Source organism: Rhincodon typus, chromosome 16, assembly GCF_021869965.1.
Source record: "Rhincodon typus isolate 14 chromosome 16, sRhiTyp1.1, whole genome shotgun sequence".
Taxonomy (NCBI): domain Eukaryota; kingdom Metazoa; phylum Chordata; class Chondrichthyes; order Orectolobiformes; family Rhincodontidae; genus Rhincodon; species Rhincodon typus.
The window spans coordinates 400,338-424,033 of NC_063347.1; the positions used below are offsets into that span (position 1 = coordinate 400,338).

Sequence of the window (23,696 nt, forward strand, 5' to 3'; positions counted from 1 at the left end):
AAGCTCAGCAGGTCTGGCAGCATCTGTGAAGGAGAAAACAGAGTTAATGTTTTGGGTCCGGTGATCCTTCCTCAGAACTGAGGAAGGGTCACCGGACTCGAAACGTTAACTCTTTTCTCCTTCACGGATGCTGCCAGACCTGCTGAGCTTTTCCAGCAACTTTGTTTTTGTTATTGATTTATAGCATCCGCAGTTCTTTTGGTTCATATTAGAAGAAATACAAGTGACTTTCTTTTTGTGGGATGGAGCTGGATGTAGAGGTATTATTGTTAGACTAGTAATCCAGCAACCCAGGAAATGACCCAGGATCTGGGTTCAAATCCCAGCACAACACCATCCCTGTTAGGGCAGGAAACTAACCTTGTGGAGGTGATAGTACAATGGCTTACAGTCAGGGGCGAGTTGCCTGGGAGTCCTCAAGATTGGCATCAGGTCAAACGTGGGAAAGGAAACCTGCTGATTACCACAGACTGTCCTCCATCAGCTGATGAACTCATGCTCCTCCATGTTGAGCAACACTTAAAGGAAGCACTCAAAGGCACAGAATATGCTGTGGGAGAATGAGTTCAATCTCCTCCACCAAGAGTGGCTCGTCAGCACTGCAACTGATTGAGCTAGTTGGCTTCTAATTGCCATTGCTCTTAAACGGAATCTGCTGCAGGAGGTGACTTTGCCAACAGGAGGGAAAAGCATTCTTGATCTTATCTCATTACATTATCTTTGAGTGACCATAGCACAGTTCTTATGGATATGAAGTACGGTGATCATGTTGAAGATACTCTCCAATGTGTTGTGCTCAACGGGACAGATTTCGAACAGATCTAGCAACTAAAGACTGAACATCCATGAGGTGCCATTAAGAAAGTAGAACAATCATACTTGAACCCAATATGCAACCTTGTAGCTTGGCATATCTCACTGTGCCATTAACAAGTCAGGGGATCAACTCTGGTTCAATGGGGAGTGCAGGAGCGCATGCCAGGAAAATGTAAAAATCAGGTGTCAACCTGTTAAAGTTATTACTTGTACGCCAGTCAGCATAAGCAGCAAGGGACAGGCAGAGTTAAATGATTACACATCCAACAGATCCGATCTAAGCTTTTCAAACCCGCCACATGAATGTCCACCACCTGAATGTTGGTGGGCAATTAAACAACTTACCGGAGGAGAAGAATGCTCCACAAATATTCCACCATCCATAATGGATGAGCTCAGCACATCAGTGCAAAAGATGAGGCTGAAGCATTCAAAACAGTCTTCTGCTAAAAGTCCTGATTGGATGACCCATCTCAGCCTCTTCCAGCAATCCTCAGTATTACAAATACCAGAGTTCAGCCAATTCATTTCACTCCACGTGATATGAAGAAACAGCTGGAGGCACCGGACACTTCAAAGGCTATGGGTCCTGACAACATTCCAGCAACAGTACCTAAGACTTGTGCTCCAGAACTTGCAGCTACCCCAGCCACGCTTTTCCAGTGTAGTTTCAACACTGGCATCCAACCAACAGTTTGGCCAATTGCCTATCTATGTCCTGTACACACACAGCAGGACAAATCTAACCTGGCCAGTTGCCGCCCCATCAGATTACTCTTGATCACCAGTAAAGTGATGGAAGGTGTCATCAACAGTGCTATCAAAACAGCACCTGCTCAGCAATAATCTGCTCAGTGATGCCCAATTTGGGTTCCACCAGGGCCTCTCAGCTCCTGAATCTCACTACAGCCTTGGTTCAAATATGAACAAAAGGGCTGAATTCCTGATGGCCCTTGACATCAAGGCTGCATTCTTGTGGGTTGTGAATTTGTTGAATTTTTTGGTGTACTTCTGTTCTATCCTGTTGATACTGTCATTTAAGAATATTCAAGACTGAGATAGATTTTTGATTAGTAATGGGATACGTGTTATGGGGAAAAATCAGAAATTAGAGTTGAGGGTTAGCAGTGCACAGTCGATGGGCTGAATAGCCTACTTTTGCACCTAATGTCTAATGGACTTATTTGACCAAGTGTGGCATCAAGGAGCTCTAGCAAAGCTGGAGTCAGTGCATACGGAGGGGAAAGCTACATGCTGGTTAGAGTCATATGTCAGAAATGGATTGCCTGATTGCACAGTGTTCAGAACCATTCATAACTCCTCAGATGCTGAAACAATCTGTGTCCATATGAAGCAAGACCTATATGATATCTAGGCTTGGACTGAAAAGTGGGAAGTAACATTTGTGCCACAGACCTACCAGGTATGACCTGTTTTCACAAGAGAGAATCTAATCCTTGACATTCAGGGTATTACCATGACTGAATAACCCCACCAGCAATATAGGGGTTACCACTGACCAGAAACTGAACTGACCGTACAAATACAGTGGCTACAAGACCTGTCAAAGGCTTTTTTTAAAAATATTCATCCACAGGATGTGGGCATTACTGGCCAGGCAGCATTTATTGCCCATCTCCAATTGCCCAGAGGGCAGTTAAGAGGCAACTACATTGCTGTGGATTTGGAGTCAGCTGTAGGCCAGACTAGACGAGGACGGCAGATTTCCATCCCTGAAGAACATTAGTGAACCAGATAGATTTTTTCAACAATGGATTCATGATCATCATTAGACTCTTAATTCCACGCGTTTAAGCACTGAAACGAATAACTGTAAAGTTGAGGCAAGACATTTCCAGCATTGGAACTATAATGAAACATAAGTGATTAACATTTAAATGATTTTGTCAAAAGAAAACAGTTAGTGGCAGTGATGTCAGGTTGCCAACATTGGACCCCTATTTCACAACTAAGTTTGCAACTAACAATCCACCCAACCGGTTCCTCATGCCAGCTTTAATTCCTCACCAAGCCTTTACTTTCTTCCATGTCTCCATACCCCAGTAGAGGGGAGGTGATGGCCGAGTGGTATTATTGCTGGACTGTTAATCCAGAGGCCCAGAAAACAATCTGGGGACCCGGGTTGGAATCCCGATATGGCAAATGGTGGAATTTGAATTCAATGAAATACCTGGAATTAAAAATCTAATGATGATGATCATGAACCCATTGTCGATTGTTGGAAATACCCATCTGGTTCACTAATTTCCTTTAGGGAAAGAAACTGTCATCCTTTCCTGGTCTGGCCTACATGTGGTTGACTCTGAATTGTCCTCTGGGTAATGAGGGATAGGCAATAAATGCTGCCTAGTCAGCGATGCCCTCATCCCATTAATGAATAATGGGCAAAAAAATGGTTGTCTCCTGACAATCAACACTGATTTCATGGTCAGCTATTAGACTATTATTTCCAGATTTTTCAGTTGAATCCAAATTCCACCATCTGCCATGGCAGATTCAAACCTTGGCCCTTAGACCATTACCGGAGTCTCTGGATTAACAGTCAGCAGGTAACACACCTTCTGACCCCCTCAGAACAAAGTCTGTCCACCAATTATGAGGCACAAGTCAGGATTGTGATGGAATACTTCCCACTTGCCTGGATGAGTGCAGCTCCAACACTCAAGAAGCTTTACACCATCCAGGATAAAGCAGCCCGCTTGATTGACACCACATCCAGTAACATTCACTCCCTCAACCACCAATGCTAAGCAGAATCAGTGTGTACTGTCCACAAGATGCACTGTAGAAATTCATCAAGACTTAGATGGCAAACTCACAGCCACTTCCATCTAGAAAGACAACACTGTCTCCTGAAAGTTCCCCTCTAAGACACACTCACGTTCCAGACTTTGAAGGAAAGGTGATATATTTCTGTCTCACTGGGTCACTATCCTGGAACACACACTCTAACAGCATTCTGGGACTACCTACAGCACACAGACTGCAGTGGTTCAAGAGGGCAGCAGAGCACCACTACCTCAAGGGCAGCTAGGGATGGGCAGTAAATGCTGGCCCAGCCAGCGAAGCCCATTTCCCGTGAGTGAATTATTTAAACTAAAATTCCCTCTTTGCATCACTGACAGGGCTGGAAATGACAGCCTTTTCAAAATGTTTTAATGTGCTTCATCTGATAGAAAAATACCTGGGTTCTGCCATTCCAAACATGTACCAATTCTGAGCAGGACAAGGCCAGCCAGACCCTCCAGCCTGATCTGCTTTCCAATAAGGGTTATGGCAGGTCTGATTACTCCATTTACCTCCGATAACCTTTCACCCTGACACCAGGTCAAAATTCTGGTGCAGCATTTCCTAACAGCACTGTGGTCCACATTCAGATGACTGCTGAGGTTCAAGGAGGTGGCTCATCATTACAACCTTCAGGGCAATTAGTATTAAGCAATAAATGTGTGTTTTTTTTTTGTAAGTCTGTAATAGTGATTAAGATGAGTTTTTTTTTGTTTTACTGAGATCTGTCTCTTGTTTGAGTATTAAATATAAAAAGATAGGTATGAAGTTATCCTAGAGCAGTGTTTTGAGCAGTAAGACTATGCTCATGCTGAGTTTTTGAGTAAAGTGTGTTTGTTTGTATGAATTTCCTGGGTCTGTAGCTTGTTAAAGAGGCAGGGATTGATTTTATTAGAGTGATGTGCTGTTCCTGTCGAATGTGGGACATCAGGAAGCATTTGTGTTCCTAGAGACCATGTCTGCAGGAAGTGTGCTTAGTTCCATATCCTATCGGATCACATAAGTCGGTTAGAGTGGCAATTAGAGGCAACAAGGAATTTACAGGAGCCAGGGGTGTGGCTGAATGGCAGTTTCAGGAACGTAGAAAAAAACACAGATACAGTCAGGTTATTACTAGGAAAGGTAGGTGAGGTAGACAGGTAATGCAGCAGTCTTCTCTATGGCTATCCCCAGCTCAAACTAACATACTGTTTTGGATACTGAACGGGTGATTACCTCTCAGCACTGACGGCCAGGTTTCTAGTGCCCTGACTGGCTCTACTGTAAAGAGGGGTTTATCAGGTTCCAAGCTATCGATCATGATAAGGGACTCTCTAGTCGGGCAGAGACTGGCGTTTCTATGGCTGTCGGTAAGACATCAGAATGATGTGTTGCCTCCCTTAAGCCAGGGTCAAGGATGTCTCTGAGCGGGTGCAGAATATTCTGAAAGGGGAAAGTGACCAGCAGAAGTCATTGTATACTTTAGTACTAATGACATGAGTAGAGAAAGGGGCGAGGTTCTGCAGAGAGAATAATGGAAATTAGACAGGAGGTTTAAAAAGTAGGTCCTTGAGGATTGTAATCTCTCAATGACTCCTGGTGCCATGTGCTAGTGAAAGGAATAGGTGGATACAGCAGATTAGTATGTGGCTAAGGAGCTGGAGTAACAGACAAAGGTTCACATTTTAATGTCCTTCCATCATATTTTGAGGAAGGAAGTTCCAAATCTTCATGACCCTCTGAGGGAGGAATAAAATATCTTCTTATCCCACCCTGTTGAAACCCCTCAGGATCTTATACTTTGATCAAGTTGTCCCTTGCTCTTCTGTACTCTAATGGCTACAAGCCTACACTGACCAACCTTTCATCATTAGACAACTCCTGATTTTAATAAAATTTTGAAATGTTTCTGCTAAACATATAAATGCTATTTTAGAGTGAACTCTATTTGTTTGTTTCAGGTTCATGACTAAATTTGGAATATTCTAAGAACATGTAGAAACGTACCAGACTGAAGACATTCCAGTTTAATTCTGCATGCTCTTGTGTAAAAGTGTTACAAGCATCCTTCCAGGGTCAGTGTTATGTGAGCCTTGACTTCGGACAGTCAATTATGTTGGTTCAAGCGCACATGCTGACTGACACCCTTAACATAAGTATTGAAGGAAGAAAAGTCAGTGGGCTTATTTTTTAGATTAAGCTGATGGAAGTATGCTAGAAGGACATCAGAATAGTTAAGTCTGAAGATTCCAAATGTATGCAGGCTTCAAGAATGGAGTGAGTGATGTTTCAGAAAGTGGTGTTCTTGATAAATTTGTAAATGAACTATGTGAAAGCATGGTGGAAGCAGATTCAATAGTAACTTTCAAAGGGAATCGGATAAATGGAATTGAAATACTTGTAATGGTATTGCATTCTCTCTAAAAGATTGGGCCTAGCTACAAAGAGTCAAATGGCCTCCTTTCGTACTATGCCTGTCTGTACCATACCTTCACCCCTGTGGTTGCTGAACTACATGCCTTCCTATTCAATAAACTTTGATTTTAAAACTTTCTGTTAAAATTCTGCATGATCTTCTATTCCCAGCCCCAGTCTATGTTAATGTCCTTTCCTCCAGCCCTACCACTCCTCTGATTCTAGACACATGCATCTCCAAATTTAATCATTCCACTGTTGGTAATCAGGCCTTCAGTTTTCTGAGCCTGATCTGCTGGAATTTCCTACCATATTTAAGGCACTCTTTAAAACTCATCTCCTTGTCTCTCTTTTAATGCATCCTTAAATTATTTGGTTCTAATCCTATCTGTTACTGGAACACTCTTGTCTATTAGGAGCGTGGAAGTGAAGACAGTTAATAATTTTAGAAGGAAATTGGATTGGTGTTTGAGGGAATTGAACTTGTAGGGCCTTTGGGGGTGGGGCAAGGGATTGGCACACTCTGAATTCTACAGAGAGCTGATGTTGATTTGATGGATCAATGGTAACCCTCCTATTCTGTAAGCTGCTATGGATACTTAATGGAAAGTCTAGTGCATCGTATATTTGCCTCTGAAGGTTCAAGTCCAGGAACTTTAGCAAGAAAATTCAGGTTGACACCCCAGTGCAGTGCTGAGCGATTGCTGCGTTGAGGTTCTGTCTGATGAGTCATTGAGCTGCATTTGCCTCAGTTGGATCTAAAAGATCCCATGATTCTGTTTTTAAAGAGCAGAGGGGCTGTCCCTGAGACTTTAGCCAACATTTTTCCCTCCATTAGTATTGTTGCATGTTATCAGATCATTATCATGTGTGCAAAATGGCTGCTGTATTTTTCACATTACATGAGTAACTTCACTTCCCAAAGCATTTTGCAGGCAATGCAGTATTTCTGATGTCCCAAGCTGATGAAATAAATAAACACAGCATTGGAATCTGAGGGAATAGGAGTGGGGAGTGGAGAGGGGAAGGGGTGTATAAACCTGATTTTTGGAGGAGTGAGGAGGTAATGGTGCAGTGTCAACAAGTGAAGCCATTGCTCTCTTTGGTCTGATACCTAAAAGACCAAGTGGCAGTCACTCTACAGTGGTCAATGGGCATGAATGTTCCAAATTTGAGAATACAAACAATGGAACTCCCAGCTGTCACAGTTTGTCTACTCAATCCATCTGTAAACCTTTTGTAACTTGTTGAGAGTGTGAAAGAATTTTTTTCTCTTTGTACCTCTCCCACCTCCAAAACAAATCTTGCTATGAGACTTGGCTAGCCCCACAGGACTGAAGGATGGTATGATTCAACATCATCCAGGGAGGCAACAGCCTGGTGGTATTATTGCTGGACTGTTAATCCAGAGACCTAGATAATGTTGTAGGGATCCTGTTGAAAATCCGCCATGGGATTGTGGAATTTGAAATCAATAAATATTTGGAATTGAGAGTCTAATGATGACTGAATCCATTGTTGATCATCGGAAGAACCCATCTGGTTCATTAATGTCCTTTAGGAAAGGAAACTCCTATTCTTACCTGCTCTGGTCTACATGTGACTACAGACCCACAGCAATGTTGTTGACTCATAACTGCCCCCTGGACAATTAGGGATGGACAATAAATGCTGGCCTAGCTTGTGATTCCCATGAATGAGTTTTTAAAAAGAAATTACTGAGGTGCCATACATAGAGGCAAAACAACATAGTTACAACTGGTTTAGCCAGTTAAAGTATGCCCAGAAGTGGACATGACAGTTGAGACTGAAGGACTCTGGATAGGTTGCAGAAGAGATTTGTTAGAATGGATCCAGGGATAGTTCTCAGTTATGGTTAGGGAAGCTGCTGGTGGTCCACTAAGCGCAGAGAAGGGCAAGAGACTTGCAGTATAGAGAGCTTTTTGCAACCACAGAATATCACAAAGCACTTCACAGGAGATGAAATACTTTTTATTTGTAATCATTGTTATAATACAGGAAATGTGGCAGAAATTTGGGAGCATAAATTGTCACAGCCAGATTAGGTAATTTACTTTAGTGATGTTCATTGAAGAGTGAATGTTGACTAACATACTGGGAAGATCTTCCCAGTTTTGGATCTAGGTCTGAAACGGTTAATACCTGATTGAGGACATTAAGCACCACCTGCTGTGATGATGTCCTGAGGATTTGGTGAGAGAGTAAAGTCATAGGTCTTATGGGAGACTAACCTATGGCCAGGTCTTCTCAACAGTCTTTACAGTAATGCAGAGCCAATTATAACATATGAATTTTTTGCAGGGATGCAATAAACTCTTGCTTACTCCAGAAAATTCATTAGACTAGAGGATGGCTGCCTTTGCATGCCTTAAACCATGGAAACCCCTAAAGAATACATACACCTACAGGAAATAGATGGCCACGTACATAATACCCTGTTCTTCAGAATGGTGCCCTAGGACATTTTGCATCTGTCTGAGCAGCAGGCTAGAGCTGAGTTTCTAGCTTGAGTTCAAGTGTGGGCCTTTAACCAAATCTTGTGCTTTGAGGTGAGAGTGCTATCCGCTGAGCTATGGCTGACACCAGAGAGCAGGGTTGCTAGAGCTGTTTAAAATCTCACATGCTTGTCTTCATTTTCTCAGAACATTGAGTATAGGAGTTGTGATGTCATGTTGTGGCTGTACAGAGCATTGGTGAGGCCACTTTTGGAGTGCTGTGTACAATTTTGGTCGCCCTGCTATAGAAAGCATGCTGTAAAACTTGAAAGGGTGCAGAAGAGATTTACAAGAATGTTGCAAGCTTTGGAGGGTTTGAGTTATAGGGAGAGGCTGAGTAGGCTGGGGCTAGTTTCCCTGGAGCATCAAAGGCTGAGCGGTGACCTAATAGAGGCTAATAAAACCATGAGCATGGATAAGGTGAATAATCAAGATCTTTTCCCCAGGGTAGGGCTGCCCAAAACTAGAGGGCATAGTTTAAGGTAAGAAGAGACCCAAGAGATAACTTATTCACACAGAGGGTGGTGCATGTGTAGAACAAGCTGTCAGGGGAAGTGGTGGAGGCAGGTACAGTTACAACATTTACAAGACATTTGGGCAGGTACATGAATAAGAAGGGTTTAGAGGGATATGGGCCAAATGTTGGCAAATGGGACTAGGTCAGATTGGCATGTCCGGTTGGTGCGTACACATGGGTCTGTTTCCATGCTGTGTGACTTTGAGTTAAAGCATTTATACACTGCAAGTGACTAAGTTTGGAATTTGTTACCTGATAGTTGCAGATGCAAGCTAAAAATGGCTTCAAAAGGAATTGGAAAAGACTTCGAACACTTGTAAGGTGATGGGAAAGTGCAGGGGAGTGGGACTAACTAGGAGGAACTGGCACAGACTCTGGGTCACATGGTCATCTGTACTACATTTCTATGATTCTGTTGTAATTTAAAACTTGAAATCTCTTGTTTGTAATTGTTTCAGTTACAGATGATATGTACGCAGAGCAGTCTGAAAATCCAGAGAACCCACTGCGGTGTCCCATCAAACTCTATGACTTCTACCTCTTTAAATGGTGAGTATACTTGCATTCTGGTTAATGTTTCAGAATATAGCTTCTGTAAGCTGCTACAACCCAATGCTTCTTGCTGCTTGTGACTTTAAACTGGATCAGATCTATTAATCTGTCTTGTTATTCTTCTGGCCTTTTAGCATTAGAGATATTCCTTGTTGGGCATCACCAATCACCCCAAAAAATGAATATTTCAACTCTAATAAGTATTCTTTTATCAATCCAATATCAGGGTAAGTGTAGTGAAACCCAGGAATTGAAGAAGGGATCCTTGTTGCTATGCCTGAGTATGGGGATTACTGTCATGTGGCCAGATTCTCACTAGCTCGGGTGATGAGCCCACCGGCACATACTAGAAGTACAGGTACAGATGTCTCAAATCTGTCCTTCCAGAAACTGGTGATGTCTGAAATAGAACTGAAATTTTAAGCTGCCATCACCTGACTTTGCCTCCTCTAGGACATCTTTGATCTAACTGGAAATCCTTGGAGCTGCTCCCACTTCTCCATCCACACAGTACTGAGGTGCAACAAGGATCTTAGTTTCATGCAAAGCTGAACTTGCAGCAAACTAACATGGAATTGTTCTGAAGCAGCTCCAGAAGCATTTCCCAGCTTATCTTGCAGAATTGTCTCCTTTTCAAAACTGTCTTTTGCAACCCTTTTAGTTAGACAACATACCCTTAATTCTCTACAAGCCTGACTTGAGCTGCCTGCAAACCAGCAAGATCTCAAATTTACCGTGAGCTGTGTACCATGGTTGCCGCTTTTGAGAGGCTCTACCTTTTCAGGGGTATGATTATATTAAATGCAAGTGTTTTTCCTCCATATGGAAAACTTTTGCTTCCTCCATTTGAATCCCTGATGTGAGCTTGATCTTTGTTTAGTGGCAGTTCATCTTGTTAAACACTATTGGATTGTCTGAGTGGTTTTGCACTTCAGCTTGCATCAGACTTAATGTAAACTGGGAGAAAGCTGGCGACAACTATTTAAAATTACATCCATGTACGACACAGAAACAAGCCATTCAGCCCAATTAGACTGTTCTGGTGTTTACACTCCCTATGAGTCTTCTACTAGAGTTGAATAGAACCCCTACAGTGTGGACCAGACCATTCGGCCCAACAAGTTCACACAGAGCATCCCAACCAGATTCACCCCCTACCCTATCTCTGCAACCCTGCATTTCCCTTAGCAAATCCACCTAGCCTGCACATCCTTGGACACTATGGGCAATTTAGCATGGCCAACCCACCTAACCTGGACATCTTTGTCCGGGAGGGAAACTTGGAGCCCCTGGAGGAAACCCACACAGATATGGGGAGAATGTGCAAACTCCACACAGTCAACCAAGACTGGAATTGAACCTGGGTCCCTGGTGTTGTGAGGCAGCAGTACTAACCACTGAGCCACCGTGCAACCCATTGCAGTGACCTCACCTCCGCCTTCTGCCTTTTACTTTCAACTCCCTTTTCACGTGTAGTTTTGTTTTGAAAGTCTGAGTAATTTGCTTCAAGTAGTTCCTATGGTAGTGAGAAGCAAAATCCAACCACTTAGTAAAGACATTCTCATTCTCATTTGGCTGTTGGATTTATTAATAAATAGGAGCTTTGGGTTCTTCCACTAGCGGAAACATTCTATCTGCAGAGATCCCGTCCAACCCTTTTCATAATGTGAAAGGTCTCTGTCAGATCACCTCTTGGGTGTTTCTTTTCTCACGAATCAAGCCCCAACCGTAGAATTGTACAGTACAGAAGAGGCACTTCAGTCCATTAAACCTGTATCACCAAAAATGCTCTAAATCTACATTTCCACTTTCCAGCATTTGGTCCATAGGCATAGAAGTTGTGACATTCATATACAGCATTCTCTTCATGCATCATTCCAGAATCTGTCTGGTAAACAGTCTTGTTGGTGGAGTTGTGGATAGCGTGGAGGGCTGTTGTAGGTTGCAATGGGACATTGACAGGATGCAGAGCTGGGCAAAGAAGTGGCAGCTTGAATTCAACCCAGAAAAGTGTGAAGTGATCCATTTTGGAAGGTCGAATTTGAATGCAGAATACAGGGTTAATGGCAGGATTCTTGGCAGTGTGGAGGAACAGAGGGATCTTGGGGTCCACATCCATAGATCCCTCAAAGTTGCTATCCAAGTTGATAGGGTTGTAAAGAAGGTGTATGGTGTGTTGGCTTTCATTGGCAGGGGAATTGAGTTTAAGAGCCGTGAGGTTATGCTGCAGCTCTATAAAACCCTGGTTAGGCCTCACTTGAAATATTGTGTTCAGCTCTGGTTGCCTCGTTATAGGAAAGATGTGGAAGCTTTAGAGAGTGTGCGGAGGAGATTTACCAGGATGCTGCCTGGACTGGAGGGCAGGTCTTAGAAAGAAAGGTTGAGGGAGCTAGGGCCTTACTCAATAGAACTGAAGAAGGATGAGAGGTGATCAGAGTGGATACTAGAGACTTTTTCCCAGGGCGGAAATGACTACTTAGAGGGGACATAATTTTAAGGTGATTGGAGGAAGGTATAGGGTCACTGTCAGAGGTGGGTTCTTTACACAGAGAGTGGTAGGTGCGTGGAATGCGCTGCCGGTGGTGGTAGTGGAGTCAGATACATTAGGGACGTTTAAGCAACTCTTGGATAGGCACATGGATGATAGTAAAATTTAGGGTATGCAGGGTAGTTTGATCTTAGAGTATGATATTAGGTCGGCACAACATCGTGGGCTGAAGGGCCAGTACTGTTCTGTGTTCTAAACCTTTGTTGCATTTCCTCCGTAACCAGAACATCCTTCCTCAGATAAGGAGACTAAAACTGCACTTAATACTCCATGTGTGGCTATAAATTGAGAGAGCAGAATGTGCAAGTGGATTATCAGATTATCAGGGGATTTATCTGCCTTCAATCACATCAGTTTCCCCAACACATTTCCCTACTCAATGATTTCCTTCAGTTCCTCCCTCTCAATAAATCCTGTGTTTCCCCAACGTTTCTGACATGATGTTTCTCATTTGTGAAGACAGAACCAATGTACGTATTTAGTTGTTCAGCTAGCTGTAAGAAGACAGAGGGTGGTGGTTGATGGGAAATGGTCATCCTGGAGTTCAGTTACTAGTGGTGTACCTCAAGGATCTGTTTTGGGGCCACTGCTGTTTGTCATTTTTATAAATGACCTGGATGAGGGCGTAGAAGGATGGGTTAGTAAATTTGCGGATGACACCAAAGTTGGTGGAGTTGTGGATAGTGCGGAAGGATGTTGCAGGTTACAGAGGGACATAGATAAGCTGCAGAGCTGGGCTGAGAGGTGGCAAATGGAGTTTAATGCGGAAAAGTGTGAGGTGATTCACTTTGGAAGGAGTAACAGGAATACAGAGTACTGGGCTAATGGTAAGATTCTTGGTAGTGTGGATGAGCAGAGAGATCTCGGTGTCCATGTGCATAGATCCCTGAAAGTTGCCACCCAGGTTGATAGCGTTGTTAAGAAGGCGTACGGTGTGTTAGGTTTTATTGGTAGAGGGATTGAGTTTCGGAGCCATGAGGTCATGTTGCAGCTGTACAAAACTCTGGTGCGGCCGCACTTGGAGTATTGCGTACAGTTCTGGTCACCGCATTATAGGAAGGATGTGGAAGCATTGGAAAGGGTGCAGAAGAGATTTACCAGGATGTTGTCTGGTATGGAGGGAAGGTCTTATGAGGAAAGGCTGTTTTCGTTAGAGAGAAGAAGGTTAAGAGGTGACTTAATAGAGACATACAAGATGATCAGAGGATTAGATAGGGTGGACAGTGGGAGCCTTTTTCCTCGGATGGTGATGGCTAGCACGAGGGGACATAGCTTTAAATTGAGGGGTGATAGATATAGGACAGATGTCAGAGAGTAATAAGGGCGTGGAATGCCCTGCCTGCAAAAGTAGTAGACTCGCCAACTTCAAGGGCATTTAAATGGTCATTGGATAAACATATGGATGATAATGGAATAGTTTAGGTTAGATGGGCTTCAGATTCATTTCACAGGTTGGCGCAACATCGAGGGCCGAAGGGCCTGTACTGCGCTGTAATGTTCTATGTTCTATTTCTTTGTCCCCCATTATAAACTCCCCTGTTTCTAGATGCAAGGGACCTATATTGGTCTTCAATATTTTTCTCTTCAAATACTATAGAAACGTCTACAGTCAGTTTTTATGTTCCCTGCAATCTGACTAATGCATTGCCTCTTCCTTAAATCTAATATTATCTCTAATTTCCCTTATAAGTCGTGATTCGGCAACCTTTCCTGTTTTATTTTTGTGCCAGATGTGAATGAACAATTGTTATAGTTTACTCATACACTTTGAATATTTGCCATTACTTTTCTGCCATCATCCCTTTAAGTAACATCCTTAATACCCTCCCCTGTCCTGCCCAAAGATCCGATACCTGGGAATGTTGATTTGCCAGTGCTGACCTTTTTCTTAACCACATCTCTGTCATGGCAACAACATCGCAATTCCACATGTCAATCCATATCCTTAACTCATCTGTCATCCTTCTAATATTTCTAGCATTAAAATAGGGGTCTGCTCCCCCCAATATTTGCAGCTTCCCCTACCTGACCCCCATATCCAGCCCTGAAGAAGGGTAATACCAGAAGCATTGACTTCTTCTTTCCTCCAGGTGCTGCCTGGCCTGCTGTGTTCTCCCATTTGCCTGTTTGTCTACCTTGGATTCCAGCATCTGTGTTTTTTTCTCTCTAAATCCTTCAGCCTTGCCTTACTTCCTGGAAATTCAAACATGGTTGAATTCCCTCTGCCTTGGTTCCTTTACTAACGTACTCTGTGTCCCTGTTGTACTAACAGTGTCTCCTGCCCTTGCTGAACTGTTTTAAATTCCTCCCAACAGCAGTAGCAAACACACCCACAAGGGCTATTGTTATTCAGGTGCAGACCATTCTGCTTGTACAGATTCCAGTGATCCAGCAATCAAAAACTCTCACTTCTGCACCAACTCTTGAGCCATGCATTCAGCTGCCGTATTCTCATTAGCACACGGTATCACGAGTAATCCAGAGATTACAACCTTTTGAGGTCCTGTTTAGTCTACTGTATAGGTCCCTAAATTCTTGATGCAAGACCTCATTCCTTGTTCTCCACTATATCATCAGTAGCAATGTGTACCACGACCTCAGACTTGTCACCTTCCCCCCTGCAGGATACCCTACAACCATGACATCCGTAACCCTGGCACCAGGGAGACAACGCACCATCCCGGAGACATGTTGACAGCTACAGAAATGCCTGTCTGTTCACCTAAATAATGAATCCCCTATCACTATCGCTCCTGTTTTCTTCTTCCTCTCCTCCTGTATAGTCAGGTCGTTTGTGGCACCAGAACCTTGACTCTGTCTGCACTCCCTTGAACAAGTGGAAAACAGATTTGTGAGCAGGACCTTAGGGGACTCCTGCACCACCTGTCCCTTTTTGACTGCCTGGTGGTCATACCATTGCTTCTTTGCCCCAGTCCCTTGAGCTGTGGTGTGACCACCTCTCTAAACATGCTATCCATGTAACACTCAGCCTTGTGGATATGCCACAGTGTCTCCAGACACCGCTCTGAGTTCCAAAAGACAAAGCTCAAGTTTCTGTAGTTGGGATCACCTCCTGCACATGTTGTCATCTTGGATGCTAGTGGGTCAGTGACTTCCCACGTATGACATGTCATATGTTCCACTCCGCTGACTTCACCTGCCAAGACTTTGAGAGAGTTCGGAAGAGATTTACCAGGATGTTGCCAGGAATGGAGAGTTTGAGTTATAAGGAGAGGCTGGGTAGGCTGAGACTTTTTCCACTGGAGTGTAGAAGGTTGAGGGGTGACGTTATAGAAGTTTATGAAATCATGAGTAGTATAGATAAGGTGAATGGCAGGTGTCTTTTCTATAATGTGGGGCATTTCAAGACTAGGGGACATTTTTAGGATGAGAAGAGAAAGATTTTAAAAAGACTGACTAGGTTTGTGACACTGCCACGATGCTTCCATCTTTGCCTTAATCCTGATACATCTGATCTCTGCTTTCTGGCACCGCGCTTGTAAATCTAGTTTATACTTTTCCTCCACTGTGGAAAAACTCTCTTGTTGCATTAAATGCAGTAATACAGAAACCTGTGAGGAAAGTTTGTGTTAAGAGATGTGGGAGGAATTCTGCTTTTCCCAAATAACCTGCAATAATATTTTGTTTAGTCCCCAGAGTGTGAAGGGCAGGAATGACACCTTTTACCTGACACCTGAGCCTGTGGTCGCCCCAAACAGCCCGATCTGGTACTCCACCCAACCAATCAATAAAGATCACATGGAACAAATGTTGACTCGGATTCTGACAGTGCGAGAAATCCAGGAAGCTTTTGCCATAGCTGCTGCGAACCTGCACTAAACCCTGGATGTGAACCGAGGAGCGACATGCACCTTGTGTACTGCGGCAACACACAGATTAGTGCAGCTTCAACAAAGTCTTTTGGAAGTTTCAGGAAAATGTCATCAGATGTGTATCTGCGGATAATATAGTTTAATCGGGTTTCAATACCAGATACAAGGAATCTGGCAATTACTTTACTCAGTGGGCAATTTGATTTTTTTTTTGTTTTGAACCCATAGCAGCATTTTGTTGGATGCAGAAAATCCTGTCGACATTTGGAAACCCTGTCATGAACTCCCATCGCAAGGAACGCCAGAACCCTCAGGGTGAACTCATCATGTGATTGGTGTAAGACAGGCTTGTTGTAATACTTCTACCAATTGCTGACGTAGACTGGGCCTCCACTGAAAAGAATTGGACATGAAAAGGAGAATGAGAAACTGATGAAGGTTTATAAAATTAACAAGCTTTTCAGTACTTAAAAAAAAAATGATGTTTTTAGACAGTGACTAGAACTGAAGACGTTTCACACATCTGGCCTTGTGCAGAGGCCTCAACTCCAGGCAAAGTGCACAGAGGAAATTATTGTAATATACTCGTGTACCATTATAAAGAGACCTTTCTGTTTCTCTGTGTTTCTGTTCTAATAGTCTGTACAACACAGCAAGTAACTTTCAGCCTAGGATGAAGCAAAGAGATTTTCATTGTGGCAAAATGAAGTACACAGCTTGGGGAAGTGGGAGGGGTCATCTTGTACTTGCTCGTTTCCCGTGTGTAGCGCACTCATTGGTCAGCTGGCAGTATACTGTTTGCTAAACTTTTCAAAATGAAATGAAGTCACTCATTAGGTCAAATAATTTCCACTACTTTCCAATCTTCACTTTTAGTCCACTTGATGCTTCTCTTCGTTACTGCCATGTTTAGGCTAAGGCACTATTAATACCTGAGGATGCTGTAACATTATGACCTGGTAAATTTGGCATTAATCCTGGTACTGTATTTATTGTGATACTTAAATATCACAGTCATGGTGTAAAGATACAGTGACTTTATTTTGGGAAAAAGTTGATTTTATACTTTTTTTGCTAGAAAGGAGATGATTTGTTATGACTATATTGCAATATTTCGAGTGTCACATGATCCGAAATTTGCTGTGTTTCCCAATTCTGTACAGGGTTGTAAAGTTAAATTGCAATCTTTATCTGCCAATACTGTGAAACTGATCTTGTTGAACATAACCCATAATGTAGGAAAACAAACTGTCATGATGTTCTTCAGTGGTTTGAATTAACACAGGGCTTAGCTGATCTAGTTTTAGGCATTAGAGTATTTTGAAAATACTGAATGCTATATGATCCACGTTTCAGTTTGTGTTCTGAAAAACACGCCTTAGATTGAATGCTTTGGTACAGAGCTGAAATCTTGTTTCTCTTAGTTGCATTTTGTTCTTGGAATGACTGCATGCTCAGATTCTAGCAGAAGGTGAGTTTGTTTAGTCAAGCAAAGGGGCAATTAGTCTGATTTTTGTTTTAATGCGTAAATGTAAGATTTGGTCAACTATGGTAATACTGTAGCTATCCAGCAACACCTTCTGTTGATTAGTTTGGGTATGTGCATCAGATTAAGAGCTCGGAGAGGTTAGGAGTATCCCTGCTGGTTCCCCTTCAATCTGGCAATCTGAGTGCCTTCTGATGCTTGCTTAGCATCTACATTACCAGAGTGGACGGTGATTGCCAATCAGGGGGTCAGGATCTACTCATCTAGTGTACTTGCTACCAGGAGACGTGAGCTGTGCTGCAGTGAGGCACAGAGATCTGACTGGATCTGTGGAACATACTGTTCCAAGTGTGTTTCTTTAACCTGCCTCTCTCCTGCCCCTCCGCACCTTCCTCCACTGACTAAATTGATGCTGTTAATTCGCAGCTATGTAACTTTCATTCACATTTTGTGAAAATAAGTCTTTAAATCAAATATAAGTTTTTCTTTTCAAGAAAGTGGTGCTTTCAGCTTTAAAAAGAATTATGGTTCTGCATATCGGATTTTGGAGGATGATAGAAAACCTCTGACTTTTTTTTTAATTGAGGTTATTTGATAAAGGAGCTGCTCTTGAAACAGCACATTCCCTGAGCAATCAGCCCTAACTGGGAACAAAGCAATGGCTACTTACATCTGCCTCTCTCTTCTGTATAAATGTTTGCATTGCAGGTTATTTCCTATTCTGAATTTATTCAGCTTTGTATGGAAAGTATAGCCATTGAGATTGTGATGTGTGTGATATTAAAAGGGTTGAGTTGAAGATAGTAACAACAGTTGCAATGAAAGTGGGTTTGGAAATGAGACAATCTGTTCCACTGTTCTGGTTATTCAGACTTGTATGCAAATATCAATTAGCAACTTTCTGATCAAATTATTCAACACACTTTTTGCTTGTCTTATTGTATCAAGGCCCAGCAAACTCAACTGCAAATGTCCACTGTGTGTTTCTGGTTAGTTCAGTGGAAACACCTGCAACTAATAGCCATTGTTCACTTGCTAGCATAGCTCCAGGCACATGCTCACAGCCTGTACGTAGTTTTATATTTTGGGTTGTTAAAAATCTTGTCTATTTAAACAACCGGAATTTTCTGTGACTTTATCAAAAGTAGCTTTCTTTTTTGTTTGTCTAGTTGTACGCACTGCATTCAGTGAGGATACAGCTGGCTTCTTGGAGCTTTCAACCCTTTAATCCCAGTTTCAATCCAAATTGATCTGTGATAAAGTGAGGTCAGTTTCTAAAACATCTATTTCAAAATGCAAATTTAGAGTTACATCATATTTACAAGTTTCCATACTTTATTTAAATATTTTTGGGATAATTTTGGCTTTCTCGCAAGCAGTTGGTCTTCTAAATTCATGAACTACTCAAACAAAAGAGTTGCTGTTAACCTGGGCAGTATTACCTGCACATTCCTGTATTAGACTTTGTCCAGGACAGCTGTGGTGCATTTCTGTGCAGATTGTATTATGATGATAAATGCTCTTCTCCATCACACAACCTGGCACACTGCTGTGAAAGAACAGGAAGAAGAGCATCTCTGCCTCAACTGCATTTACTGGTCTTGGTTTTGTTTAATGCTCTTATTGTAAAATGCATATTGGTCTTGGTTTTCAAATTCAGTTGGCCAAAGCATCTCTCAACTGAACCCGTAACTTTTCTGGGGTTGGAGCCTCTTGTATGTAAAAGTGCTTTCTGACTGATTTCTGAATGGCCTGGCTCTAATTTGAAGATATATTCCCTTATTCTTATTTTGGGTTCCCCCACTAGAAGAAATAGGGCTGGTAAAGAAACTGCAAACTGCTTTAATTATACATCATTGGTTAGATCATCTTCTAACTTTCCATAATCAAATGTATAGAAGCCTAGCCTATGCAATATGTTCTTATAATTTCACCCTTTTATAACTGCTTTAATTCCCAGTGAATCCGCACTGCACCCTCTCTGAGTACAATACATCCTTCCTGTATTGTTGCCAGAACTGACAGTGCTCCAGATGTTAGGATAAGAGCTTTTTAAGGCTGTAGTGTAGTTTTCCTGCCTCAACTGAATTACCTTTGATACAATTTAAAACAATCATAAAACAGAGCTAAGAGTGAATAAAAGTGCATTGAAGCAGTGTCACTGACTGCCAGGAATGAGGAGTAGCAGGCCTGGTGTTGAAGAGATAATACCTTGTGCAGTGACCCTGCTTCAGGACTGATATTAGGACACACAACCAGAAAAGCTGCTCACTGCCATACTCTGGAGTTCCCAGTCTCCTCCATCTTGCAAAAATTATGTTGAATTATTTGTTTACTAAGTAACTCTTTGTATATAATTATTTTTTAAGTTCCTGAAACTTCCCAAATCACGAGAGCTTTCATTCAATATCTCAGCATTCCTGGATGAGAGGATATCTATCCACCTTTACAGTTTTTATATCTAACCTTATCTTGAGGTTTTATTACTGCTGGTCAGAGACACTTCAAAGGAGATTTGTTTTCTGAGTATCCTGTTTTTGTTTTTGTATTTGGCCAAACACACCCTTGCTCACTTACTCGTCCTATCCAAGTATCTGGACCATCTGTTCCTAGTCCTTCACCTGTCACAACTGTTACTAGGAGATTGAGTGTTATCTGGGGCAATTCCTTTTTCCTCTCTCTGCCACACCTCCTTCCACCCCCATCCCAATCGCATCTCCTTGTAACAAGAAGCCACTTATATCATGATATGCTAATCTCCATGAGTTCCTTAAGTCTTTTCACTTACAAATCATGTGGCCTGACATCCGATCCTGTATTTAGAGATTTATGATGAGCAGCAGTGAGCAGATTGAACCATTAACCTTGCGTAACTTCCAAGACTAATCTGGTACCCCTTTCAAAGTGTGTCCTCATTCCTGGCTTTCCCAGGTCTAGTTCTCAAAACATGTCACCATCTCTCAGCCTGCAATGGAGAGGGTGTCAAGACCGAGGTGGGTTCCGTTATTTTTTTTAAATTAAAAGGGAAGAGTTAAAAACATTGTACAATGTTCTTTTTGCTTATTTTACTCTTGTGATACAGTTTCAAAAATTTTAAATAAAGTTAAATGCGATTAAATGCTTTTTTAAAAAAGCAATAAGTTTGTAGAAAGTTATATGTACATTTAGGTTTTTTCCCCCCCACAACAATCTCTAGTATGGCCTCCATATCATGTTACATCATTTAACTTTGTTCTCTGCTGTTTTCTGTGTTGGTTTAATGTATCTATCTTGCCCCCTTTTAGTTGAATGGCAATTTTCTCTGCTAAGTTGCCACTAAATCAGAAAATCCAATTGTGATAATTTTGCGTGAATTCATGCTGCTGCTAATTCAGAAATTAATTCATAATCTTCATGCATTTCTTGTTGAAATTCAGACATTTAAGGAACATCTTTGGATATTTTCCGCTGCAGCTGATATATTGCCGGCAGTAGAACTAACCAATATAGCTGCCTCTGCAATATCTTACTCCAATAATTTAATACAGGTAGTCCTTGATTACTGCTATAGTTATAATCCTGAAAATCACCAGGTTAAACACAGTCGCATGTTCAAAACACATTACTGGAGAATCCCATGTAAATGTTTGGTATACATTTTCTAGAGAAACAAATAAAGAAGACTAAACACAACGCTGATGTAAAACACCAAAACAGACATGAGAGTATGCAAAAAAGAGCTTTTAATACTTCTTACCTCGTGTACAAGACTGTGTATGGGGAGGTGTAGGGCTGTGGTTCTTCATCTGACTTGCACTGCTCTGGAAATTGAATGTTGAGGATTATCCAGCCGCTGTTTTGCTTTGGAGGTGGAGGCTTGAGTGTCCTTGGGGGATTGATTTTTAAAAACTTATCCAGCCTTCATTGAGGCAGACATTTATTCCTTCACACTGCTGGAAGTATGGTAAGAATCACATTACCATAAATCAGATGCTTGTCTTTAGAATCATAGGTACTAATGTAAAAACCATGTTAATTGAGGACTACCTATAACTTTTACATTCTCTTTCCCCCATCCAAAGTGGATAAACATGTGCTTTCTGTTCTCCACACAGCAAAATTGTTGGATTGATATAGTTTTCTGATGTGAATTTGTGTTGACCTAGACCTGCCTCCAGCTCTCAAGTTCTGTTGCTTAACTGGTTGAAATATATTGAACAGTAGTGTCTTGTCAAATGAGGAATGTTCAAGGACTCTTGTTCTGTACTCAGTTTAGAAGAATGAAGAATAATCTGATTGAAACTGTCAGAATACTGAGAGGCCTGGATAAAGCGGACATAGAGTAGATGTTTCCACTAGTAGGAGAGACGAGGATCCAAGGGCACAGCCTCAGAGTGAAGGAATGACTCTTTAGGACTCAGATGAGGAGGAATTTCTCCAGCTAATGAGTGATGAATCTGGAATTCATTGCCGCAGAGGGATGTGGAGGCCAAGTCATTGAGTGTATTTAAGGCACAGGTTCTTAATTAGTAGGCAGATCAGAGGTTACAGGGGGAAGGCAGGAGAATGGGGTTGAGAAATGTACCAGTATTGATTGAATGGCCAGGTAGATCCGATGGGCCATGTGGCCTAATTCTGCTCCTTTATCTGATGGTTTTATGATCTATGGTCTTAAAGCACCATCATCAGCCTTGTGCTTTAGTCACAGGCAGTTTGAACAATGCCAGCTGAATCAACCAGAAGTTGAAAATTCTTCACCCAGGGAAGATCATGCCCTACAGTGGGAAGCCACCCCCCGCCTCAAATAAAAGGCAAGCCTCAGATGGAACAATATGCAAATCCTGTTCCCTTTGGTTATTCTGAAGTTTATCTTGCTATAACTTTGCCCATTTAAACCCTTACTGAACTGCTCTGCCTTGGCCATCTGTTGTCATACTTATCCTTTCTCCATGAATATCCTCTTGCAACAAATGTTTTTCCTGGCTCAAATTGTGGATGCATTTTGGTGCTAAATACCTGTTAACTGTAGGTTTAAAGCTAGCTGGGCTCACCTGCCATCCCTGATCTTGCCTATGGGTACTCTATCTTTGCTTAAATTTGGTTTCCAAATCCCTGTGTATCCAGACCGTTCTCCACTGCTCCACACCAACACTCCTATTCAGCTGTTTAACTTATTACAAAACAACTTCTTGCTTACAGCCCGTTCCTCCTGCCACTGTTAACTGCTGAGCCTGTGATTGTGCCTGTGATTTTTCAACTACATTCAGATTCCAGACTGAAGTCCATATTTCCAGTGCTTCTCGAAGTCTTGTAACATGCCACGCCACATTCTGTCAGCAATTGATTTTTGCATGCTCTTTCAATCTTTATTTCCATGGACATACTTTCAGCAGTGTCCTCTGGCACTACCCTTTAAATAGTCTCAGGTCTCACTTGAACTGCAGCTCTGCCTATTAAGGAAGTGCAGGAGCATGGAGAACCTGGCTGTATATTTGCATATGTCATTAAAGATGGTGGGACCAGTAGCGAGAGCGGTTAATGAAGTATACAGTATTCTAGCCTTCATTAATGGGGCCAAAGAGTACAAGAACAGGAAAAGTTATACTGACCTTGTACAAGTCACTGGTTGGACCTCAGCTGAGTATTGTGTACACTTCTGGGTGCTACACACTTGCACAATGGTCACTTTGAAGACTGGGTACAAGGACATCCAGGTCCCTTTGTCCATCAACCTTTCCCAATTTAACACAGTTTAAGTACTCACCTACCAAAGTGGAAACTTCATGATTATCTACTTTATACTGCATCTGCCATGCATTTGCCACTCATTCAACTTGTTTAAATTGGCTTGAAGCCTTTTTACATGCTCCTCACCACTTTTACTCTCACCCAATTTTTGTCATCAGTAAACTTGGAAATATTTAATTTTTCCTCTTTCAGGTACTTTGCCCTTTTTATTTGTTCTTGGCATGTGAGCAAGGCCAGCATTTATTACCTACCCCAATCACTGTGGGAGAAGGTAGTGATAAACTGCCTTTTGGAATTGTTGTAGTTCACGTGGTATTTGCATCAGTAGTAGTGTTCGGGCATTGCACGATTTTGACTCAACAGCAGTGAAATTGGAATGATTATAATTTCAGGTCAGTACAGTGTGTGGCTTGGAGAGGGCCTTGCAGCTGATAGTGTTCACATGATTCTGCTGCGCTGGCCTAGGTCTTGATGACTTATTGCAGTGCGTCTCACAGAG

The 23,696-nt window shown here is 42.1% G+C and overlaps 1 protein-coding gene across 2 annotated transcripts in view; it reads left to right on the forward strand.

The window, feature by feature from the left end:
- LOC109914319 (transcriptional regulator QRICH1-like) overlaps positions 1-16,600 on the forward strand; it is a 59,251-nt gene extending 42,651 nt beyond the window's left edge. For both annotated transcript variants that reach the window (XM_048606281.1, XM_048606280.1), the window contains exons 9-10: positions 9,510-9,600; positions 15,802-16,600. In XM_048606281.1, coding sequence (XP_048462238.1) covers positions 9,510-9,600; positions 15,802-15,991 — 281 coding nt within the window. In that variant the 3' untranslated portion in view covers positions 15,992-16,600. The remainder of the gene's footprint in view (positions 1-9,509; positions 9,601-15,801) is intronic.
- Positions 16,601-23,696: the final 7,096 nt, after the last annotated feature.